The sequence below is a fragment of the Pseudonaja textilis genome, chromosome 3, assembly GCF_049901715.1.
Source record: "Pseudonaja textilis isolate UNSWEBS1 chromosome 3, rPseTex1.2, whole genome shotgun sequence".
Lineage (NCBI taxonomy): Eukaryota > Metazoa > Chordata > Lepidosauria > Squamata > Elapidae > Pseudonaja > Pseudonaja textilis.
Window position 1 is genome coordinate 75549134 of NC_141992.1, and position 26545 is coordinate 75575678.

General features: G+C 36.9%; 1 protein-coding gene across 2 annotated transcripts in view; it reads right to left on the reverse strand.

The window, feature by feature from the left end:
* Window positions 1-26545, reverse strand: part of LOC148126168 (uncharacterized) — a 278790-nt gene that overhangs the window by 227570 nt on the left and 24675 nt on the right. For both annotated transcript variants that reach the window (XM_087930129.1, XM_087930131.1), the window contains exons 2-3: window positions 20110-20231; window positions 5339-5386 (exon numbers count right to left, since the gene is read on the reverse strand). In XM_087930129.1, the coding sequence (XP_087786255.1) occupies window positions 5339-5386; window positions 20110-20231 (170 nt within the window). The remainder of the gene's footprint in view (window positions 1-5338; window positions 5387-20109; window positions 20232-26545) is intronic.

Sequence of the window (26545 nt, forward strand, 5' to 3'; positions counted from 1 at the left end):
CAAAATTCAGACAGCTAACTTAACAACTGTAGTGATTCACTCAACAACTGTGGCAAGAAAGGTCGTAAAAGGGAGTAAAACTCACTTAACAAATGTCTCATTTAGCAACATAGATCTGGGGCTCAGTTGATAAGTCATACGTCGTAGACTACCTGTATACTGCTCCATGGTGCTTTGCAATATTTTCTGAGCAGTTTACAGAGTCAGCATATTGCCCCCAGCAATCTGGGTCCTCATTTTACTGACCTTGGAAGGATGGAAGACTAAGTCAACCTTGAGTCGGTCAGGATCAAACTCCTGGCAGTGGACAGAATTAGCCCTCAATACTGCATTCTAACCACTGTACTACCACAGTATATTAAGAAATTGGGGCAAAAAGTCTGCATTTTCATATCTGTATCTGTAGTCCCTTACTGATTTGATGTAGTTTTTCAGATGAAGCACCTTTCACTGTTGGCCATGTTGGCTGGGGATGGAGTGAGTTTAAGTCTGAAAACATCGGGAGAGCAACATAGTCCCTATTTTTGCAAGGGCCAAATTAAAAGCATTACTTTTAAGGATGTTTAATATAAAGTTTATATGCTGTTTGAATCACTTCCTTTACTAAATTGCACACCAGTGAGAAACTGCTACTTCCTAATAACAATTTCCATTGTAGATCTTTTGGTATTTGAAACATATATTAAATAAGTAATAAGCAGCCTTGATTTTTTTTTAAAAAAAAAGTTTAATAAATAAAAGTTTAATGGAGCAGCTTGAAGGAATTTATTTCAGTGCCTAGTTGATTTTAATGTTTGCATTTGTTTGGCTTTTATTTGTTATTAAATTGCTAACAGGATTTTTATTGTGCCTTATTTAAGTTTGATTAAAATTATAAACTGCCTTGAGAAGACCCTTTTATTCTATAGACCGCCTGTTAGCTTTATAAATATTTTATTTTATATTTGCCAATCAATTTATGGCAATCATTTGGCAAGCTAAATACTTCCACACAGGTGTTTTCTTATTTTCTTTCCTTCCTTTTCCCATGCTTTGTCTGTAGAACAAAATGGTGCATTATCTATCTACTCATATAAATAACATACCAATGAATAATTATGATGGCACCTAAGATAGCTATGTCAGGTGCAGTAAACATTCTACAACAGAAGAAACCCTTGAGCAATTATTTTGCAACACTCTTACCTGCATTTGTCATAATGATTTTTTCACACGATGCACCCATGAAAAGAACAGTGGATGCCTGAAGTGCTGTTTAAATTAGTAGAATGCATGATGAAGAACAAACACCTTTCAAAAATTCTAGAAATTCATAAATACGTAGGGATCTTATATAATATGCTATATTATATAATAATGTCATCCTGAAACTTCCTGATATTCTATATAAATTTGACTACGGTCCACCAAAACACTGGTAGAAAGTTAATAGTGTCCTCATACTGATGCATGATGGTTAAAGTGGTTAAAGATGCTGAACTTGTCAGTTGGAAGACTGACAGCCTGGATTCGAGACCCAAACCGCACACGAAGGGCTGAGCTCCTATTTCTTGCCCCAGCTCCTGCCCATTCAGGAGTTTGAAAGCATGCTAATGCAAATAGATAAATAGGTGGTGCAGTGGTTAGAATGCAGTACTGCAGACTACTTCTGCTGCCTGCCAACTGCCTGCAATTTGGCGGTTCAAATTTCACCAGGCTCAAGATGGACTCAACCTTCCATCCTTCTGAGGTCAGTAAAATGAGGACCCCGATTGTTGGGGGAAATATGCTGACTCTGTAAATGGCTTAGAGAGAGCTGTAAAGCACTGTAAAGTGGTTTATAAGTCTAAATGCTAATGCTACCACTTTGTTGGGAAAGTAACAGCATTCCATGTGCCTCAGCTAAGAAATGGAGATGAGCACAGCCCTTGACTGGAAAGGGGAAATCATTATCTTTTCTTTTAATGGTGATGCAGGACAATTTTAAAAAACAGTACTTCAAAGATCTGGTCTTTGTTATTTCCAACTAAGTGTCCACACAGCTTAATTGACTAATGTATAGATCTCATGCTAAAGTATCAAATTTTTTATTTCCCTTAACATTAATCTAAACTCAATTCTTCTCTTTAAAATGATCATATTCATCAATAGATGTATATTTCAAAATAAAAGATATAAAGAAATAAAGTTTAAATATGTAATTTTGGGATATTTTCCCTGAAAAACTTATAATCCTTTTTTAAAAATAAATAAATATGCAGATTAGTATAGAAATTAGTATAGGAACAGATCAGACATCCAGCCCTTGCTTATCAATGGAGACCGAATGGAGCAAATGGCCCGTTTTAAGTTTCTGGGTGTTACCATAAAAGAGGACCTGACCTGGGGTGCCCACATTGCAGCCCTGGTCAAAAGGGCCCAGCAGAGATTATACTACCTGAGACTTCTCAGAAAACAACAGCTGAATGAAAAACTGCTGGTGACCTTCTACTACTGCACCGTAGAGAGCATTTTAACATACTGCACCTTTGTATGATTTGCCAATTGCACAGTGGCAGATAGGACAGCACTCCAGAAGATCATTGGTTGCTCTCTCCCCTCTTTGGAAGAACTTTATAGCTCCCTCTGCCTTAAGAAAGTTCAAAGATCCATCTCATCCTGGGAACCCTTTTTTTGAACTATTACCATCTGGCAGATGGTACAGAATAATAAAAACAAGGACAAATAGGCTGAAAAACAGCTTCTATCCCAGGGCAGCAGCTCTTTTGAATTCTGCTGTATAGTGCAGTGTTGGTGTGGTGTTAGGGGTTTCCGGTTCAATGTGTGAAGGGTGAAGGATGTGTGTTTGTGTTTATTTAAATGGTCATGGTCATGATGTGCACTGAAAATGGTGTTTGATTTTGTTGTACGAGGTGCAATGACGGTAAAGTAAAGTAAAGTAAAGTAAAGTAAAGTAAAGTAAAGTAAAGTAAAGTAAAGTAAAGTAAAGTAAAGTAAAGTAAAGTAAAGTATAAAGTAAAGTGAAGTAAATGGGCCAGACCCGAGACAGGAATGAGTAGGTACTGTATATGGCTTAAGAGTATAGTTGAATGATCTCTCTCAGACTAAGAACTCTGTAAAAAAATTTAAGTAGTGTGCATTATACTACAACATTATTTTAAAACTAGTATCTCATATACATGTCTGATATCTCTATATACAAATGACGTAAAAGATATCCAATGAAAGAAGTAGGATATTCTAACCCCAAAAAGCAGATTTAGTGGATACCAAGAAAACCCTGGCAGAATTTTGAATTAAAATGCCTACAGGTACACTTAGCACATGGTCTGCGTGTTTGAAAAGGAAGGAAAAACAAGCAACAGAGTGCATGATATAATGGGCTAAGAATTTTGATATAATGGTCACATGGATGAATAGGAAAGATGTGGTTAAAAGAATTGAAATTAACACAGATTTTAAAAGATAATGTCTTAATATAATCCTATGAAAATTTTTTAACAAAATAAAAAAGTAAAAATATTTAAAAAATGAAACAAAGAGAATAAGAACAGTAAATAAGAAAATAGGTAAAGAAGTAAGAAAACAAAAGAATTTTTTTTTTTTACAAAATGAGGCCACTAAGATTTAAAAGGTACTTCTGTTATTGTAAATATGAAAAGTATGATGTAACTGCAGCAAAGATATTATATGTACCCAGATGAAAAAATACAGAAATATCCAAACTGGAGGAATGAATTGTGAAGGTGGCAGAACTTGTTGAAATGGCCAGATTGATTGTCTGATAACTATTTTTATAAAAGACTGGAAACCCTTTTTGGACTTTTTGCTGAAAATGGACAAAAATGAATCATTGGTCTTGAGATTTGCTCATTAAGGGTTGTTTATAATTAGGAATAAAATAATTTGGGATGGCAGAAATGATAGTAATTATCTTTCTATCTGCTGTAAATGATCAGAAGTATAGACATTTTTGCTTTTCCTTCTTCCTTTTTTCTTCCCTTTTCTTGACGTTTACTGTTTCTTACTTTTTCTTTCATCTTTCCATAACTTTATCTTGACTTTCAAAAACCTCAAAAAATTAACTTTGGCCATGCTCATGAAAATAATAAAGAGTACATGAATCCAAACGTATAATGGAAGTGTCATGGTAGCATTCTGAGCAACTGTCTTGGGACTTTCAATTGACCAATGGGGGCAGAAACATTTGATTTGCATACAACAATTCTCTGGGAGCAAGTTCCTTTCATCTAACTATGAAGGAAACATCATCACTATAAATTAATTAAAAGAGGAACTACAGGAAGAAAGAGGTGCTGACCCTTTGGTGTTCCTCTGGCTTTCCTGTTCTTTTTAGATCAAAACAAATCAAGATTTCCGGGTATAGGCAACAGTAAAATATATGACACAACTACATACGAACAAAAAGAGAACACACCTACATTTTTTCTGTAACAAATCATCTCAGATCTCTATCATTAAGCAGCATTTGTGCTTTTCATTGCTCTTAATACTGTTGACGACAATCATTTGTAGAAAAAATGTGGTATCTGTTACTCACCAAAAGCACCATCTGAATAAAAAACATGTATTGGGACCACAAAAATTTTACAAGAATTGTCACAAGAATGCAAAAAAAAAAAAAAATCTTACAAAGTTCAAATCTCATGAAGATTTTGGCACACTCACATATGATCCCCCACATTTTTTAAAAAAATATGGTTGTTGTGTAAGATGACACAATTGTGTTGGCAAATGAAAATGCCTGTGAGTCATATCAATATCTCATGTTATAATGACAAACATAAATGTATATTATTAATAATTCTTCATTATTAATTCATCACACATTTCTAACACCTCACAATTTCTTCTCCTCTCCTCTCTGTGATAACCCTCACTATTCATTCTTGCAAATCTTTTCTATGGTCCTCAAATGATGAGGCTGCAAGTGAAAGATGAATAGGTTGCCTAATAGGGTAAGTTTTTTGTTTTCTGCTAAGGAGAGTTAAGCTAAATGGTTCACAGCTTAGGCACTCAGCCATAGTCCATGAGCAATTTCACCATAGATTAAATTTTTACCACCAGGTATAAGGACTGTTTAAGAATATATACCAAAGCTGCTTTCATCCTGTTGAGAAGTGAAGTGTCTTAAATGTTAATAATTTAATTGTATAATAGTTAATGGGTGTAGGATTAGTTTTTACTGAGTACATAAAAGACTTTTGTGGCCTTTTTCTCTGTCCCTTGTTCTCTGTTCTCTTATAAATAAAATAATTATTTTAAAAAAATCTTTTCCTTTTCTTTTTCTTTTTATGTAGGCATTTTCACTGTACATAAATGAATACAGGTGACTTACCTCAGCTGTACATACTTTGCAAGTTGGAACATTTTCATTATGAAGACTCTGTAAAGTAGAAAAGCAGGCATTTAGTAATAAAACAGATCTCACAAATCAATGGAAACAGTAGATAAGAAAAATGTATATATGAAAATATATTGGCATCATCTGCTTGGCAGTATTAAAGACTCACGGGGTGAGTTGAGTAATGAAAAATGAATGTTTTACAGTTTCTGAATGTTTCATATGTGATAATTGGTACCATTCTTGCATTTTAATTTTTTCATTTTATGCTAATGCTCTTAATTAGTCCTCAAGTCAATAAGGCACAAAAAGATAATGGACAATCGGCACAATGCAGGGTTTGGGACTGTGGCATCTCTTTGAGCCTTAGAAATAAGTATGCCTTTGGTGTTCAGCATTCATTCTCCGGAAAAAAATAGATCTTGCGCCATTTGGTGTGACAAAGCATCCAAAAAGTGTTTTGTTTTTGTAGCGTATTATTTGGGATTTTAAGTATGGTGTACTTAATTATCATGGAATCCAACTTATTTAGACTTCTAAAATGAAGCACAGCTGCACAGCTGCAGCATTTAGTATTCACTGCACCTGATAGTTTCAAGAAATTCATTCATAACTAGAGGCTGCTTTCTTATTTACCAATGCAAAAAAGTGTAGTCCTGTTTTTCCCTTCCAAAATGAAGTGGTTTAAAGGGAGAAACTGAAGGGCATAAAAATAACAAAACTCTATAATTAAGGCCCATCTGATAAGCCTAGGGCCTTTTCCCCTTTATCCTAACCATGACACAAACATAACCCAACGAACTCATTGTCTGCTATATTTTCATGATGTGGCTTTTAACTAATCCAAAATTGCTATCTGTAAAAGCTTAAAGGTGTCCCCAGCTGTTCCATGGCATAGTAGCATTTTCCCTGCAAGTAAGAAATAAGCAGTAACAGTTTTGCCATGGATGACATCTGACATAATACACTGTCTTAATTATGTCTCCCCCTGGAAATTGATACCAGCTAGGCCTCTTTTAGCTTTTTAATATGGTGTTCTCTCTGTTCCTTGCCTAGGCACTGTGTTTAAAACATTTCTAAGGGGAAAGTAAGGGGAAACCTTACTTTCTTCCAGTGACCAAGCCTACAAGCCAACCACCTGTTTTTGTGGATCAGCATGAGTAGCAGCTGATCTCTCTCTCTCTCTTTCTTTCTCTCTCTCTCTCATTTTGTGACATAATTTTCTTCATGCCTATCACCAGGGTTGGGATACTACCAGTTTGGCCGGGTTCTATAGAACTGATAGTTCTGAAAAGCAGCAGTCACTGAACCGATTTGGTGCAATGACCTTTTGGTCGTCTGTTTGGCCCACCCACCTACCTGGGCTCTTGGCTGTCCTTTATTTCCTGCTTTTTCAACCTCAGCTGCTTTGCGCGGCACAGCTGAGGTTGAAAAAGCAGGAAAGAAGAGTATTTTCAAATGCTGCACACCCGCGCACAGTGCTTGTCAGCTGTCTGGGAGGCACAGCTGATGTTTTTTGTAATTGTTTTACATGCACGTGCAGTACGTGTCAGGTGCGTGCGCATGCACAACGCACTCTGACCGAACCAGTAGTAACAACGGTTGAATCCCACCCCTGCCTATCACCTAATAATCAGGCTCCTTTTGAGCAAAGGTCTGGCATTATCTGAGAAGACCACTCTTCCAAGATTAGCACTAAGCTTACATCCAAAAGGTCCCTAACTCTTTGGAAGCTCATACAAAAGAACAGTTTTGCAAAACTGAAATGGGGTTTATTTATTTCACTTCAAAACTAGTTCTGCTCAACATATGACAATCTGGGAGAATCTACCAATCTCTATATTTAACAGTCCAGTATACTGGATAAATGACACTATATATTAGCACAGTGCTTGTGGCAAAATAAGGGACATCAGTAGGAGCAGCGAATCTTGTGCCATTCAGGTCTTCAGATGGCTCAAAGATTGGTGGATAGCCTGATGCAGCAGCATCAAATATGGCACAATAAGCTAAAATTAGCAAAAGGTAAAAATTAGGAAGCACAGAAATAAAAAGCATATTTAATGGAGGTGGGGGGGGAGAAATCTTCAGCTATACTTACAACATATATAGAAAGGAATACATCCTCTTACAGCAAAGAGTTCCATTTATGAGGCATTGGAACAAAATTCACATTGACCCATTATGCTTCAGAAAGCAACATGAAAGTGATGCAACACTTAATTTGGAAGGATAAGCAGATTCTCAAAGGAGATAGTCCTTCAACAGTCCATTTAAAAATGTTCTTTTAAGCCAATGTAATAGCTAACAAAATAAGTTGATTATAGGTTCAATATTTTAGGAACAATATATTGTGCTATTTGAAGTTTCAGAGTGCCTTTCAAGAGTAGCCCCTAGGGAATGTGTTGGAGTAACCTGAACTGAGAGGCAACTAATTCATGGATCATATCCAGTTCTGACCAAGAATAAATGCAATGATACACCAGATGAAGCTATGAATAAGCATCTCTGACCACCACACATGCCTACATATCTATTAACTAGCCCAGGTTCAGGAATTTGGATTTATTAGACCAATAATGGGCATTGCGTCCAAATTTGCTTTTCCTTTAATCTGTTTTGACACGCTGAAAGACTTGTAGAATTTATCAATATCTACTTATTAACTTCACAGCATCGATAAAAATTACAGTCACTCTATTCAATATGAGCACATAAGACTACTAAATTGGGATTAAGCCAGTGGTGGGATTCAGCCAGTTCACACCGCTTTGGGAGAACCGGTTAACTTTTTGAGCAATTTGGTGAACTGGTTGTTGGAAGAAATCATTAGGGCAGAGAACCGGTTGTTAAATTATTTGAATCCCACCACTGGATTAACCCTGCATCCCAGTGATTTCAACTAGGAGAATGCAAGTCTCTTTTTGCTCCATTTTGGATATATGGGTTTATTTTGCTTAATGGACAACTTGCATTCCTGTAGTTACTCTTTAAATCATGTTACCAAAATATCTATTCTGACATCAAATATCAGGGCTGACTCAAATAAGGTCAATCTTAATGGAATTTATCTGTTCACTTTTCAAGGGGGCCATCAAATAGGATGTGAGGGTTTTAATTTTCTCTTTCCAGCACCTGCACTGCATTGAGACTAGGGATAGGGGGAAGAAAACATGTCATGCAGATGTGCATATGGAATGTGTGTACGAGGCCTGATTCATTATCATGCAATACACATCATCTTCATGGCCAAAACACATCTGTGCTTTAGATAACTGTTTTCAGTACATTTGCTAATGTGATTGGCTTGGCTTATTAGCTGCCTTCAAGTTTGGCATGAGTATTCGAGGTGGCTCCTACTTTAAAATGCCACAAAATATCAGGAAATAATAACAGAAGAACACATAAAACACAAACAAGAGCATCACTGACTTTTAATGAAGTCAGTGAAAGAGATGTGGCAGACATTCCTTGGAGGATTCATTTTCGAGAAGTGACACAGAAGAACTGTTTCGACATGATCAACAATACTTGAGCCTCAGATTGGGGAGGTTCTTATTTGTAAGTCTTAATGGCTGAAGAGATTCCCAAATGGAGAAGCGATCATTCTGATAATCAGGACAGAATATACAGCAATATATGACTTAAAGGGCAGAGTCTTAAGCTCAGTTTTGACTGCGCTACTTTCAATTGTGCCTATAAGAGCAATTGGCAACCCAGGTCATCGAGGTAACCTTGCATCAGTTAGCAGCCTAGCATTCACGTTTTGCAGCAACTGGAGCTCAAGTGTATAATTATAAGCCCACCAGGGTCAAGATAGCTTGCTGCATGAGCCAGAGGACATCTTCCTCTGTTGGACTGACTCAGATGCTTTACTTTGTCTCTTGGGATACAAAACCCAACACCAATTTTCATACCTTTGATAAGAAGAGCAGAGGAACTGATTTAAATAAGCAACAGTCTCTTCTGCTTTCACAATACCTCAGATCAGCTGATCAAACTGGCTGCCTCTTTCTCTTCCAGCCGCTCTTCCCAGGTACTCCAGACAGAAAACACAACCAGATGAGTAAGTGTACTTTATTGTAAGGCTAACATTAACAGAATCTTGGAAGTCTGAAGGTACAAACTTTCCATGGCCACTTTTAGCTATCTGATCAATTATGGAAAGTCCTTCCTAAGGTTTTTTTTCTGTGACCACTAAGTTCACGTGAGGCTCCCCTTCCTCTTGTCTGATTGTTTCCTAGGCAATATCTCTTTCTCTCGTCCCCCAAGGTCATCCACACATTCTATTACATCCACCTCCTGAGCAGGGAAAGGGAACAAATTCTGCCTCTGGGTTAGTATCAATCCCCCACATACTCCAGGAAGATTTAATAATGCCATGAGCAGGGTTTCAGGAAAGCATCACTTCTTGGCTTGTTTTATTCCTGTTAAATAGAATTATTAATTGCTTTGGCTTTAGACAAGTTTTTTTTTTGCACAGGACTGTCCTATTCAAATAATTTTTTAATTCTTTTTTATTAAGTTTTGACAGGCGTGTTAAGCCCATTGAAGCTCTTCTTGGGAATTTTTCTTTGTTGCCAAATTGCATTAGTGCAATCTGGGGAAACACTGTGGGCCACACACGACCTGCATATTCTTCTTCTTTGGCTTAGCGTATTGAATTGATAAAAATGAGAGCCTGTTTGATGTGTTAAAGACATTGGGCTTGAAACTGGGAGACTTTGAATTCTAATCCTGCATTAGGTACATTGTCAGTTAGTTGATTTTGGGCTAGTCTATTTCTCTCAGCTCTAAGAAAAAGGTGAAGGCAAATCATTTCTGAAAAATGTCAAGGAAACTACAGTGGAATCAAGACTCATTCAAAGGCACAGTCATATGTATGTACGTATGTATGTAGTTATGTATGCATGCATGCACAGTAATATCTTTGAAGAAATCACAAATTTAGTTATATCACATTTATAGTATAGCTGACATATTTGTAGTTTGCTCTTAGGCTGACATTTCAAGAAAAGAAGCCAAAGCATGAAAAAAATATAACTCTACCAACCCAAAAACTCCAATGATAAGCTGCAAGAAAGGATTTGTGTGCAATTTTTTATGTAGCTACTCAAATGTGAAAAGCCTCCATTTAAGGGACATATTTCCAAGAAAGATGTATTGATCTGCAGTGTTTCAGGCTTGTTTGTTTATTTGAAGTAGAATGGACATTAGAGAAGATAATACATAAATGAATTCAAAAGATCTAGGTTTATGAAGAATGTTTCTTATTCTTTCACTGAATACTTTTGCCTGCTCTTTTTCTCTTCCTATTATTGTTGGGTTAATAGGCATCTTATTAAAAGGATGAAAGCATTTGGTATTTTATGTAGGAAACCAGTTTTGATATATAGGCATTGCTCTCTGTTCCTAAGGAACCACATTAAGCAGGAGTTTTCTCCAGCACCTCTCTCAACTTTTCATTTTTCTGGGGAAATATATAGTATTACCATCTGTAGGTAGCCATTGTCATGGGAAATATTTTTCTTCCACTTTCTGAAAGGACATAATTTATAATATGAAATTAAAAGCATCAAATTAGTAACCCAATCCCTGTATTCCAGTTTAATGAAATAGCGCCTTCATTGCATTATTGTTTTGTGCCACTGGACCATTCTCTTTTGTTTTACAAACAAAATGTGGCTTTCATTAATAAAGAATTGTGTAAGACAAAGAGAGAGAGAGAGAGAGAGAGAGAGACAGAGTTCCTTGGTGCATATTGAAGTATGTCTCCCAGAAGTCACAGTGCTCTCATTTAAAATTATATTTTCTTCATTTGCTCTATAGAACTAGAAAACCACCGATGTTTTTGTCTTTGTAAAAATTAGTTTTAAAGGTTGAATGGGGATGCCCTCAGATAGAGCTGTGCAAATCTGCAAATCCTTGGAAGAAATAAAATAGAATACATGTATAAAGCATCCCTTTTCACAAAGATAGGAGCCTTTTTTTTTTCCCACAGACTTTAGCAGTAGGTTTAGAAGCTGCTCCTAACTGCTTCCAAATTCCTAGAGAAATGAAGGGGCTGTTGTGCACACTTATGCAAAGACAGTAAACTTTCCAAACTCGTCAAAGCTGGAAAAAAGATATGGCTGCTTCAATGATTTTAAAAGATATGTTGGGTAGGTTCTTTCCCATTCTTACAAAGGATTTGCATAGTTTTTATCAATATATTTCTCCATATCTTTTGATGATCTGATTCACATCTGTAGGATTAAGATCTTGCTCACTGTTTCCAAATGGGGTGTATGTATACTGGGCAAGTCCAGTTAATTCTGAGATGTCAATTGGGCATAAAGATCTAGATGTCAGACTTTGGACTAGTTACAAATCATATTTGTCCACAAAATTAAAATAGAAAGATGGAAGGAAAAAAGATAAGAAGGTGCCTAAAATGTTTGATTAAACTATTTTTAAAAAGACCTCTGAAGTGCTGACAGGAAATGTGCCTGGCAAGCAAGGAACAGAGCTGGCTTCAAGAAGAAAATACATTCAGCTAATTCTGAAATATTAGTTCCTTGTATTATATTGGAGCCAAGAGGATAAGCAAATACAAAAGCATTCTGATTTACTATTCCAATATACAGGAACCATTTTTCCTGCTGAGTTCCTGGCCAACGTGTCCATCGCTAACTATGGCAAGTTATTCTCAACAAAGCCTAAACTGAACTCCTGGCTTTATTTTTGCAGCCAAGAAGGGGCAGGCATGCTCCAGCAGCTGTAATGAACTGAGAAGTTCTCCATTTCACAGCATTTGAAATGCTCAAATCTACATCTTAACACTTCAAAAGTGACTACAATGAATTTTTTTTTAAATGACAAGAGTGAATTCTTCTTTCGCTCTCCTGGGTCAGCCATCTTGCTCATGTGCGAATTGTATTTCATTAAAGACAGACTGAACAAAAGCAGAGGAGCTCAACTACTTTTTCACAAAATGGAGATCATTTATTTTTTTAAAAAATTCTTGAAAGTAGGTAGAATTTCCTTTTCTCTAAATTGGGTTATTCAGATTATATTTTTAAAACAAAAAACTGTCAAAACATCAGGCAAGAAAGTAATACAAGAATCACATTTCTTGTGTAGGACTTAGACAAAGATTAAATATATCCACTGGATCATATTTACTATTCTTTGATACTAAAACCAGATTCTGAAAGTTACATAATTTGATCTACTGATCTATGACACAGCAAATTTATTGAAACCAAGCTGATTGGCAAAACACCTGGAAATCCTATTTAGAATCCTTGAACAATACATCTGAACAAAAAATCTAATTTAAATGTTTGAAAGAAATAATATATGCAATTTATATAAATAGGGAAGGGCATGCAATCGAGTACATAGATTTGTCCCAAAGTCCAAAATTAAAGATTTTGTGTGAAATATATGAATGGATTTCACATTCTTATTTTTTAAAAAATAGAAGCCATGAGAGAGGAGGGACCATTTGACCATTAAGACGGAAACAAGATGGCAATGGGGGTTAACCAATACATTCTGCAGCAGGATCATGACAAAAATTCCTCTTCAAAACCCCCTTTCATCCCAACAGGGAAACTTATCATGACCTACGAAAGCGAAAAGTCTTACTACTCGAGGCATATTTTCCCATCGTAGATGCTTTTAAAATTGCTGTGATCAGCAGCATAATTTGGGTAATTCATTTCCCCTCTTCCCTATAACAATTCGGAAGAATGTTTGCAGACTGTAGGACTTCCAAGGGATCAGAGTCAAGGTGTCAGGCGTGTTTTGTTTCTCTGCATTAATGTTCTCTAGGTAATTTTCAAAACAATTCACACAAAGAGAAAAAAAAGGTAATGATTTCCTGAAGGTTCTATTTAACTGTTATACTAGAAGCTCAATCAGCTGTGACTCTGGTGGCAGCAAGCCACTGCTATTTACATATCTCCTTCCTGATTGTTTCTTAGATATAGAAGAGTGTGGTGGAATGTTGGGACAATCAGTTTGGATAAAGAGATATAGATAGTGGAATTTGGTCTGTACAAATCAGCCCACAATTTTTTTGTTTGTTTGTGAGAGAAGTGTCCCTATGGAGCTCCTTAAAATGTTACAGTTTGTTAGCAGTGGCTTTGAGATTCTGTGAGATCTGGACAAGCCTAGGAGCAAAGGCCTAAAGGAATTGTGTCAAGCTCTGAAGTGGCTGCCAAGGGCACCCACAGAAGGCAGTCAAAAAAAGGCAAATATACTGTACATGTTTAAATGATGTCATTAAAAATAGTATATGGCAAGAAAAGCATAGATCTATTTAAGCATAAGGTTACATATAAAGCATTCCTGAATCATAAAAGTTTTGTAAGTCAGTGCAAAGTTTGATGAGAACAGGGTATCTGAATAAAACAATTTCTGTTCACACTCATATATGGCTCATAAACAAACAAAAGCAAAAATAATTGTCCTAGAACATGGAACATATACTTGCAAGTGGCAAGATTCAAGTATATATGCTTTCCATATAATAGTTCAGCAACCAAAAAATATTTAAAAACATTTTAGCCTTGATTGGTAAATATTCATTTTTTCATTTATTGTATGTATATATCATGGAATAACAATAATCTCTGCCTGACTTACAGTATCAATATTGTCTGGCAGTTTGACTGAAAAATATGTTAATAAGGAGGCAATGGGACAAGGTACCTCATTTGAAAAAAGGATAATCTGGTATTTCAAACACAGTAGTAATTAGAAATTTACTAGTCAAGTGTCATGAGGCATCTTGTTTGTTTGGTATTCTCTTGCCAGATACCTTATAAACCAAAACAACAATCATCAATAGGAATACAATAAATATTTTAAAAAATCAAATTGCACAAATTAGAGATCTTTTCCAAAGATGGTTACTATCGACAATATAACCTGTAAAGAAAAGAGGATACATAAAACAAACTTCTGGGGTAGCATTTTACTCCCTTTTCTATAATACATTTTTCTGTGCCATCCTCTTGGTCTCAATTCTCATTGGTTATATGGAGAAAATCCTGGAATGTCTTTCCATTTCTGAAATCCTGAAGCTAAGCAGTCCATCACTTCTGTCTGATTAAAAAAAGTGGGTGTACATACAACACTATAAGCATTGGTATTTCAATACCACCACTGCTAGCATTCCCCAAACACAAAGCAACTATTTTATGCTCAACCATGTTTGCCTTCACCACAGCTGATCTGAAAATGGGTCAGCTCCAGCATTTCTATTTGCAAATTTCAACTTTCAGAGAAGTTGAAGTTGTCTTGCTCTACAGCTAGGCTGTTTGTTCAGGTCTCAACAGAGGCAACAACTTGGGTTCACAGCAGAATGAAGCCAGTCCAGGAATGACATAAATGCCACATAAGGAGGTGTCCCTAAAATATTTTCCATAATTAGATGGACTGTTTCTGCAGGCTTATATTTTGATAAATTGATATTGTTTTTACCTATGATGGAAATGGCTAATGTTCTTGCTATTATCCTTGTGCTATGGACTACTGCATGGAACTCATTTAATTCCACATTCTCTGCTTTGTTTGTCCACAATAACTCTTTGCTAACATGCTAATTTCCACATAATTTTTGCAACAGTTGATAAATGAAATATACTGTTTTAAACAGCTTTGTTTTAATTCCTTGGTACAAACTAATGTAGGAGCCAGAAACTGCTTAAGGTGCAAACAATCTGTTTCTATAGGGCAATTCTTATCCTCACTTTATATATAGAAGGATCAAATATTACTCCCAGATAACCCACAACAGATGTAGGAAGAGCAGAAAAAAAGATCACTTATGATAACCTCCCTTATTTGGCTACAAACAGAGGAAGGCTGCCTTGCACCAATGCCCACAAAATGCCCACTTCGGAGCTCATCAATTAGGATATTTTAGTACATGGAATAAACTACTATCTTCAAGAGGTAGCCTTGAATATTCTGTATTAAGATCTGGGTTACATTTTTTTCCTATACTTTAAAAACTCCATTTTGTATATTCTTGCTGACTTTTTTTTCCTAGAAGCTTTGGTTCCTTTGATGGAAATGTTATCCCTATAAACCTATTCTTATCTCTAATTCTAGTCCTTTCAACAAACTCTAAACTAATAAAAGTCATCATCTTAGCATCAACCTTGAGTATGAAGACCAATAAAGTCATGTTAAAATACAAATAAAAAAATACTATGATTTTCTTATTCTTCTTAATAATTGAAATGACTAAAAAATTGCAGCCATTTGATAGGATTTAAAATCTGTCCCACACTTTGACTATTGGTAGGGCTAACCTTAAATATGCTGTTGGGCTTCTTAAACCGACATACATGATCCAAAAGGAAGATCTTGTTATATAACTCGGGAACTACGAAATATCTTCAGCAGTCCTTTTCAAAGCACTTTTCAGCTTAAAGCACAGCTACTCAACATTATAAAACCCAGATCTAAGACTTTCACAAGGAGCAAAAGATACTTCTAGCAACACTAACAAAGTGTTGATGTTATTGATTTTTGGAAGAGGAAGAAGAAAAGATAAGGAAGGATAATTAGGTTTTTAAAAGTCTCTTTCCTGTGAAGGTTTAGCCAAAGTAACTGGAAAAAAATGTGAGGAGGGAAAAGTTTCCAACAATTAGTCAAAATTTGGGGGGAAAAAACCACATTAAATTTGGGCTAATGCCACTTCCATTCTTTTGGCACCCACGGAATGTTTCAAGCAACATGAAAAAGCATTTGGCAGTGTGAGGGTTAAGGGAGGTATTCCTTCTCTTTAACAGATGGTTAATTTACAATAATTATTACTAAATTTGGTGTTTAATAAGTTAGATACGACAAACCCGGTTGCAGAAACACTTGCCAAAGCACCGTTCTTAGAATCCTGGGATGAAACGAAACCTGCAAAACACTCACTAGCCTCATATTCTTGAGTTGAGGGGGCAGGTTGAAGCACAGCTCTCCTGTAAATTATTAACTCTTTATTGCATCTGTTATCTTATTAGCACATATTGAAAGGAAGTCATACAACCTAGAAGTCTGGCCAAAAGCATATCCATCAGTAAACTGAAGTGGCGGTAAACTCTTAGTCTCCAACATAGCATTTACTCTGGCCTAATATTTAAACATTTACTCAGTATTTTGAGGGGAGAAATCTTCATGTGAAATATGTACATTGGATCTATAAACTCAGGATGGAGCTTCTGTACAAACAGCAAGAAATCCTGCACAGGACTCAGTGGACAAAAAAAAAAAAAAAACCAACCTCTTGTGGACTCTTGCAAACACCATTTGCCATTTTTTTTAAAAAAAAATTCTTTTCTTTTAATAGTTTTATTGAGGCTTATTTTAAGATCAAATGCAAATAGAAATAGAAATTAAGAAAGTTGAAGAAGAGAGAAGTGCAGAACTAAACTAAAGAGAAAAAAGTAGTGACATCTGTGTAGTGACATTTTCAGCTCGGTAGAATACAGAAAAAAATTACAATCTCAATCTTTTGCTTTATATTTCTAAAAAATGCATGCTATTTCTGTAACAACAAAGGAAGTTTTTCTATTTCTCCATTCACACAACATACTGATCCTCCAACTAAAGACAACAAAACCGAGTATGTTCATCTAACAGTTCTGCCCTAACAAATAATCCACATCATATTTAAAACAAAACCTAGTTAACACAGCAGAATAAAACAATGACTGGATGCCCATAATATACCAAACCACAAACCACATTACCCATTTTAACCTAGGCTATTTTTGTGGTACAAGCCAGGCCTGTGAGTAACCTATATCTGTTATTACAACAGGGCAAAAACAATCCTTCTGATCACTGCAATATTTCCAGATGAAAACATGAGGGGAGACCCATTTGTTGAATTACTAATTCATAAACACAAGAGTGTCTCCACCAAGGGGTCATTCAGAGGGCACAATGTGCATTTCTGGGCCGGAAAGCTGTTTCCCACATGTTATATTTTTGAAACAACAAAACACAGTATCTTTAGATTTATTTCATGGAGTTCCTAAACGGTAGACAGTAGAGTCAAATTACCTTTTTTTTTTTTTTTTTTTTGGGGGGGGGGGGAGACTCTTGGGCCACCTCAGAAGACCACTTTAGTGGAAATAAGTGATAAAAAAATGCTCAGAAATTATTTGCATAAAACTCTGCTGGTTAAAAAAAGTGCTATTTTTTTACTAGCCATTTATTTCTCAATAGAATTTTATCCCTTACATTACAGGGGATGCCGGATTAAATCAGTGCTAGTTTAAATTTTGGCAAATTGTAGACAAATAATAAATGTAGTGTGGGACCCACAAGATGCCTAATATTTTTTAAAAAAAAATTAAAAAAATATTGGCCTTCCCATATTCTTTTTTTTTTTTTGGCCTGTTTATCAAATGTTTGCAAACTTTAAAAATCTCATCAAGCAATTTCTAATGTTTTCATTTCCAATTAGACTTCATTATAGCCAGATATTATAAAACCTGCATACGTGCATACATAGGCATGTAAACACATAATTACTTATAGAGATTTCTACCAACACAGATATACAAAAGAGAGCGAAAGGAGGAGGTGAGCTGGTTAGACACATTATGACTGTAATTATCATACAGTATGCAATTCTAAGGAAGTCTAAAAACGCATTTTGTTTTCTACACACCATGGATTTTTTTGATAGGCATGAACCTCATTCAGCTTTCGAAAAGAATGTACTTGACCAGTCATTCCTTTGAAGACCCTTACTTCTAATCCACTTCTCCAGGTCAATATTCCAACAAAAACAAAAACCATGTGCGATTTTAATAACATTATTCTGTCTTTGATTGCAGATTCTGTCTCCATCCCACACACAGATTATCAGCACGTGCCCCCCCTAACCTGCATTTATTGTTCAGCATGGATTTACTTCCCATGTCTTCACAATGCATTATATGTATAGTGTGTGTGTGTGTGTGTGTGTGTGTGTGTGTGTGTATATATATTTCTTAAGTTTTCACGGGTACTTACATGTATGGCATTCAGCTTTGTTCAGGTATTTTCCCACGTCATTGTAGTTGTGCTTTTAAAGCTGTAGCAACATTTTGGCAGAATCTCATCTGCCATCATCAGGCTTCTGTATAGTGTTCATCTGTGAGTCAGGCTTTTACAGTGATTTCAGATTTAAATTTGGGGCAGCCTATTGCTGTGCCAGAATGGTTTTTTCTTCATCCTGATTGGTTGGGAGTCTTGGTCTGTGTTTATTGGTCTTGGAGTTTGCTGTGTTCTGCTTGATTGGTGTTTCTAATATCTTCTGTCTATTTTTTGGCTCTTTTTGTATCTTGATTGGCTGGCAACATTGTGTTGTGTGTGTGTGTGTGTGTGTGTTTGTGTGTGTTGCTTGTTTCAGTAGGTCCTATTCATTTCATGAATAAATCTTTCCTATGCAAAAGTTATACTTAAAGTTGGGAGTTCCAATTCCAAATTATTTCTAGAAAGGATTTCTTAAATACAGGGGTAGCTACCTAATTAAGGTTATTTCTGCTTCAAATTCAATGCATCTGTACGAATGGTTTGAAAAGCATCTTTCCAAAAGTAAATGTGCATTTGTTGCATATATTAAATCTAAGTTTATGACATTTATTTATTATATATAGTATAGAATTATATATAGTATAAATATATATTCTATCTACTATCTACTATCTATCTATCTATCTATCTATCTATCTATCTATCTATCTATCTATCTATCTATCTATCTATTTGCAGAACATCCCAATGTTTTATCTTGTTACTGAATTCCATTAACACTTCAAAATTTTAGAATCAAAGAGAATCTAAGTACTAATAAATTATTCAAGATACCTTGCAAATATAAGTGCAGCATTGTTAGGTTCTTCACAGATCCATGGGATCCACAAGGACCAAGTGCTGAAATGTGTATAATATGTACAAAGTGATGAAATGAAACTCACACCCCTTACAATCTTGAGTAAAATATCGTGGCACGTGTACAAAAAGACGGAGCTTGCATTGTGATGTCAGGATTCACGTTTGGTTATTTTGGTGTTACTTTGATGTCATTAATGTTTAATGGCTGCCTAAAAATGAATATTTATGTAATATTTAAATCTTGAGGATTAGGGGGAAAAAACCTTTTACTCTTAAATATACACTGATCAAAAGTCAGTAACCTTTTCTGGTTGCAGACATTATAACAGGGTTTTGCATGGTTGCAGAAACCCCTTCCCCAAAGTAATAATTTCATGTGGGAACAAAGAGGTTGTGAGATTTACCTACCTCACAAATTTTGGGATTAAATCAATGAAAATACTAGTTACTGGTTCCAACATAGATAAATCTGCATCTCTGAGAAGTATCTCTTATTTAATCAAATCTGATGACAATTTAGGGAAAAAAAATGTGTTGACTACATTCACACAATACACTAAAGTTAAAATAGGTTGGATAAGCCACAACAAGATTTAATTCTTGTATAGAACAAAGGCTGGGGTTTGCATCTGACATTACAATGCATGTTTTGCCATGTTTTTCACCATCATGGTTTGTAGTATACGGCTGTGTGAGAATTTTGCCCTTTCAAGTTTTTCTGAAAAACAATATCCATCCAATACATTTTTTTAAAAATCCCATTGAAGTCTTACTGCACTTTTATCCATAACACAATGGTGACACAATAGATGTTTCACCGAAAGAGTATAAGACTGAAGATGCAAAATTGGGAAGCCCAGTTTCTACATCAGTTCTCCTACCTTTTGTATCCAAGTTAAAAGACATTTCTGGTGAGCAAAGAGATTTTTGCAGTCACAGAAGTGCAGCAGACCGTCACGGCCCATCTCATCTCCTTCCCGGCAGATAAAACATTCTTTTGACTCTAATTAAAAAGATTAATAAAGTAAGAGAACACATCAGGTTTGCATCAATCAACTGCCCATGTGGTTCATATTATTGTAATTAAAAGTTATCTCTCAAATTGTTGCCATGATCTGCAATTGAAAACAGATTGAAGGGAGTTTTCCGAACTTATTATATTTTAAATAGTCAGATTGGGGCAATGTTCTGGAGATAATACGTTCAAAATGGTCCTTAGAGGCAAAATGTCAGCAATCATATATTTAGGTCCTTTGAAAGGCTCCTTATAAAAATGTGTATTTGTCTTTCTTAAAGAAAGATAGTAAAACATTAATATCAGCCAAATCCCCTTGCAATGTTAGACTGCAAATGGTATTCTTTAGCTTTTACTACCCAATCATTAAATCACAAGAAATATCACAGTTCTAATAATACAGTTCTATATTCCTTGGTGAGATCTCATCTCATAAAGGACCTTGAAGGCTCCAGGGCTAAAATTCTTTACTCCTACCCTGAGTATGAGAGTTGCTGGTGTGGGCCCTGAACAATACATAGTTGCATTCGGACAATCAAATCTAGGCTTTGTAAAGTGAAATATGAACAAACTTTATGGAGTTAAACAATGTATTACATCCAACCAAGGAACATTGATAAATAGCTTCCAAGTAAGCTAAGCATAGAGGGAAGGTATGGTTAACTGCAGTGTCTAGACCAGTGGTGGCTAACCTTTTGGGGCTCCTGTGCCAAAAATTACACGCTCATACGTGCGCATCTCCTGCGTCCCCCCATGTATACGCATCAGATACCTGACAATGAGCTGGTGGGTGTGTGGCGCACGCACATGAGCAGTAGGGCTCTTCTGGGTGACCTCTCGCATGCTGGCAGAAGTGGCTCTGTGTGCCACTTCTGGCACGCATGCCATAGGTTCACCATCACTGGTCTAGACTATTTTCTTATTCATGTGAAAGAAGCAGAAAAGCAACTCACTCATACAGCTCATAACTGAAGGTGATGGCCATTCTCACCAACTGATATATAATGAAATAGAAAAGAGACAATTAGTCTGGCCTTTAGTATCAGTCCATATCTTCTGTATTCTCCTTTAGACACTAGACTGCGATGTTCCAGATTAAGAAATAGTACACCTATCAAATACCTAAGACATACAACCATTATTCATTGAGTGGTGAGACTACTTTATTCTGATCAGCATACAGTACTTGCAGGGCTGGTTGACAGAACTGCCCCATAATTATTGAATCCGTTTTTTGAATACTTGGCTCTCCTCATGCCAATTTCTGCAAGCCATGGCCCAGAACAGCTATGACCATTTTTATACTACCACTGCTGACATCCCATTTTTGTTCTAAACCCTGATGCATTCCATGTTGCAGTTAGAAAACCTGGAAGACTTGACTACCATGATTTATCATTTTCTAGAGGTGAGGGGACTTAGTGCATCCTCTGACAAATTTCCCTTCTGTTTGTTCTTGAAATATCAGTGAAAGTGTGCATATGTGAATCCCCTTAACTGTAGTACTTAAATGAAATAAAAGTTATATTCAAAACAACGCCTAAAGTACTTAACAGTACAGATAGTCCTTGATACACAACGGTTCATTTAGTGAACATTTAAAGTTACAACAACACTGAAAAAAGTGACTTATGGCCATTGTTCATCTTATGACCATTGCAGCATTACCATGGTCACATGATCAAAATTCAGGCATTTGGCAACTGGCTCTTATTTATGATGGTTTCAGTGTCTTAGGGTCATGTGAACCTCTTTTGTGAACTTCTGACAAGCAAAGTCAATGGGGAAGCCACATTCACTTAATAACTGTATCATTAACTTAACAACTGCAATGGTTCACTTAACAACTCTGGCAAGAAAAGTCATAAAATGGGGCAAAACTCACTTCTCAAATGTGTTACTTAGCAACAAAAATTTTGGGCTCAATTGTGACTGCAAGTTGAGGACTACCTGTGATGCTGATCCTCTCTCTGAAAGGAGATCAATCCATGTGAAATAATTATAGCAATTTAGAAAGTTCGGCACAGTTTAGGCATCTGTCTAAATTCCCCCATCCCATGTTAAGTAGATTGATTGGTAGGTGTTTCTCCACATCTGCTGGTTGGTGGTGAGCTGGGAAGACTACAAATCCAGAGGAACCCACCAATTCCTGCTGTTGATATACTCCATACATCAGAAATAAGAATATATTTATTTGCCAACTCTGTATTTGGGCAGAACAGGAATCATCACTGGGCGCAGAAAATGTTACACTGCAGAGGTGGGATATGACAGAATCAACTACCGGTTCGGGATTTACGAGGTTTGGTGATTTATGATGTGCTTCCCTGCACGCTGCGAGCTGCGCACCTGTAAATTGTCATCAGCACGCTGTGTGCAGAGGAGCAGCCTTTGAAACAGCCCTCTTTTCCTGCTTTTTTAAACTGCAGCTATGCCTCGTTTGGCAGCTGAAGTTGAAAAATCAGGAAATAGAGATCAGGTAAGAGCCCAGGTAGGTAGTGGGCAAAAACATCAGCAGACATAGAACCGGTTCTATGTCTGCTGCTCTTCAGAGCTACCAGTTCTACAGAGCCGGACAGAACCAGTAGAAACCCACCCCTGTTACACTGGAATAAAATTTTACCAATTTATAGACTAGATCAGACATGTCAAACTCAAGGCTGGTGAGATCCAGGATGTGATGTGGTTAGATCTGGCCTGGAGGCCTGCCCTGGAAACAGCAAGGGACCAGCCCCTGCCACCTTGGCCCCTGCCACCCCAGTCTGTCCAGGTGCTCCCCCTGGAGTGCGCGCACAGGAGGCAGCATCAAATCAGTCATGCCCACCCAGCCATACCCACTTGGCTGCTGTAAGTCACCATAGTCGTATATGTAACTGTCCCTTTGAGGGTAACCATAATGCACATGATGCGGCCCTCAATGAAATTGAGTTTGACACCTCTGGACTAGATAGAGAGCAGAGGTGTTATTCAGCAGGTTCTGACCAGTTATGGAGAACCAGTAGTGGAAATTTTGAGTAGTTTGGAGCACCGGCAAATACCACCTCTGACTGGAGATTTTACAGTATCCTTCCCCTGCCATGCCCATCAAGCCAAACCCACAGAACCGGTATTAAAAAAATTTGAATCCCACCACTGATGGATAGGGCTTTAAATTGGCCATAAGGAAGGCTTTTCACTGACCCTATGTTAATTTGTAAATAACCCTGACAGTCTACCAAATGTCAGCCAAGCTACTTTTATTATAGTTAGTAGCAAGAAACATGTATATAGTATGCCTAATTGTTCAATACTAAGCAACCTTTTTGTTGTATTTGTAAGTTTCCCAGAGAAACTTGCTGGCTATTATAGGAAAAGTGAATTGTACATGTAGTGGACCTTAATCTGTTCTAACAAGATGATTTATACAAAAATACAATCTGATATTTACAAAGCGACAGAAGAAATAATAATCCATTCATGCCTATATTTGTATTGAGAAAGCGAGATTGTCATGCACGTTGATTTCCATTTCACTTGCAAGTCAAATGCATGTTTTTAGCAATGCAGTAGAAAAAGAAGAATACCAGGTGTCTGATAGAGAAAGCATACGAGAATTTAATATATATGACAAATTGTTCAAAAACAGCAAAATGTGACCCGAATCTAGTTTCACTTTTTATAATGTTCTGCTGAGTAAGGACTGGGTATGTAAATTAAAATAGCCTCAGGATGCGGTGCTTTTCACCTGAACTTCCAATTTGGTAGTTTTCTTAGAGTATAAACACATACACACACTTCAAGAATTAAATAATGAAACTCTTGCTCTCTTGTTCTTCCTGATTTTTATTTTTTATTTTCAAGAAGTGAAAGACACGTTTCAGGTTGATCAGCTCAACTAGTTAAGAACAACCAATCTACGATCAGCTAATAACTGCAATGAAAAATTGTATTAGTCTGTATTTTTATAGACTATTAACAACCTAATTCGCATAGTAGAGACTAATCAATGGATTGGAATGCAGTTAGTCTTAAACTTATGCACTAGAATTAGTTTGTTCGTTAAAAACCCTGCACACACAATATGTGATTTTTAAGGGAATACACATATCCAAAACCTGCATAAAACTGGCATTTAGGAAACAGAAATGAAGTCTTTTTTTGACTCAGCCTGTATAGAAATGATATGAACCAAAGTAGATCTTTTCAACCATGTAATTTAAAGAGTATGCACAGCTGGTGGGATTCAAAGAAAAAAAAGCTAAATTACTTTGAAGAAGATAGGAATTAAAAGACTGCCCTTTGAAGAAGATAGGAATTAAAAGACTGCCCATGCACAAATTCATTATTGGACAATTAAAAATATTTTTAAAATATTTTTTTAATATTACCACTAACCATGGCAATATACTTGCTAAAACGTGGGCGATATTTGTTCCTCTGAAATATGCCTTCAAAACTATCTCCTATTATCTCAAGTGACTTATTTAAAAAAAAAAGTTGAGGAAAAATGAAGCCTGGGAAAGAAAAGACACATAATAAAATGGCACCCTATTTTTGCTGAGTTCCAAGCAGGGATATCCTGCATGCAAAACAAGCACTCTAACCACTGTGCTATTGATATATCCTTATAGCAAGCCCCTACTCTCAGAATATCAGCACTAGGGTTGATCTACTCCGGGATGGGCTTCAAAAATTTAGCAAAAGGTTCTCTGCTCAGTTGCTTGGTGTGCATGGCCATGGTGGGCGTGGCCTAGTTGGCCTCCTGCGGGGGGGCGGTTTTGCCCCCTGGGTCTGGAGGCTTTTCTTGAGCCTCTGGGAAGGCAAAAATGGCCTCCCCAGGCTCTGGAGGCTCTCTGGAAGCCGGAAACAGGCCCATTTCTGGCCTTCCTGAACTTCTGGGAGGCCTGTTTTTTGCCCTCCCCGAGCCTCCACGTGCGGCCTGCACTTACCTGCATCCAAAATGGGCCTCGTGGGGACTTCTTGGAAGGGTGGGATGGGCAAGGCCAGTCAGGAGTGGGATTTGGGGGTTCTCTGAATTGTACAGAATTTTAGCTAGGGGCTCTCCCGAACCCCTGCAAACCCCCAGCAGCCCACCCCTGGTCTACTCCACAGTTGAATACTGCGCCCCTGTTTGTCTTAATCTACACTAGCAAGATCGATGCTAGACTAAATGATACAATGAGCATCATAAGCGGTTGTATAAAATCTACTCCTGGCTCCCCATCTTGAGCCACGTTGCATCCCCAGCTCTACGAAGCCAGGAAGCCTTAGTGAAGGAGTGCAATGAGAAACCCACTTCTTTCTATACGTGCTGATCTTCCTCATCTATCAATTGGCAGGCTTAAATCCAGGAAGCCCTCTCTGGCATCGCACAACAGCTGTTTAACAACTTTGACATCAACACACAGGGAAAAGCCAAATGGGCTGCTGAATGCCCAGATACAGGCAGTTACAAAGATGACCCTACAGAAAAGGTGCCAGGTTTTGACCTTCCATTGGTCAACTTGGAACAGGATCCGTATACAACATGGTATCTGCCAGGACTCAAGTGGGGTCTTGTCTCTACCCCTCAATGTGACTGTGGTGCTCCTTGATATAATATCCATCACATTGTGTCCGAATGCCCATCAAAAGCTTACACTGACCCAGTGTCTGATTTTTTTAACAAAGACCACCCTATCCTTGAATGGCTGGGTGGACTGGACATTAAAATTTGAACCACTATAAGTCCATGTATTTGCCATACGTTAAATAAATAAATCAAGCAAGGCATCAAATCCTTTCTTCAGGAAATGCTTTGAAAATGAATTGAGGGGACATCTTCCTCTGCAAAGTAATCAATAAACTTCTAAAGTTAGCTTATAAGGAAGTAAAACCACACAACCAAATACTTTAAGACCACAGCAGGAAAACACCCGTTGTAGTTGCTTTTGCAATGAAACAAAGTGAATAAAGACTAGTTATCCATTATTGCCCTCAAAAAAAAAAAAAGGGATTAGGTGACCAGGTGGTGTGATTAAGCCTTAGATTTATGTTCCAATGCTGGATGTTGGAGCAACAAGAGCAACAGCACTGATTTGTATTATTCACTGATTGTCCAGATTATGCCACTGATAAGGTTGTGTAGATCACTCTCAATATAGGGCATGTCATTACTCAGTATTGATATCTTCTTGTGTTCCATGGCTTTTTTAATCAGTGGACAGACAGGTTTGTGTTTGGTATTGTACATGGATGAGCAACTCACAGGAAAAAAAAAACCAAGGCAGTGGATGACATTGGAAAGGCAAAAACATTCGAGAAGGAAACAATGGTAAACCATA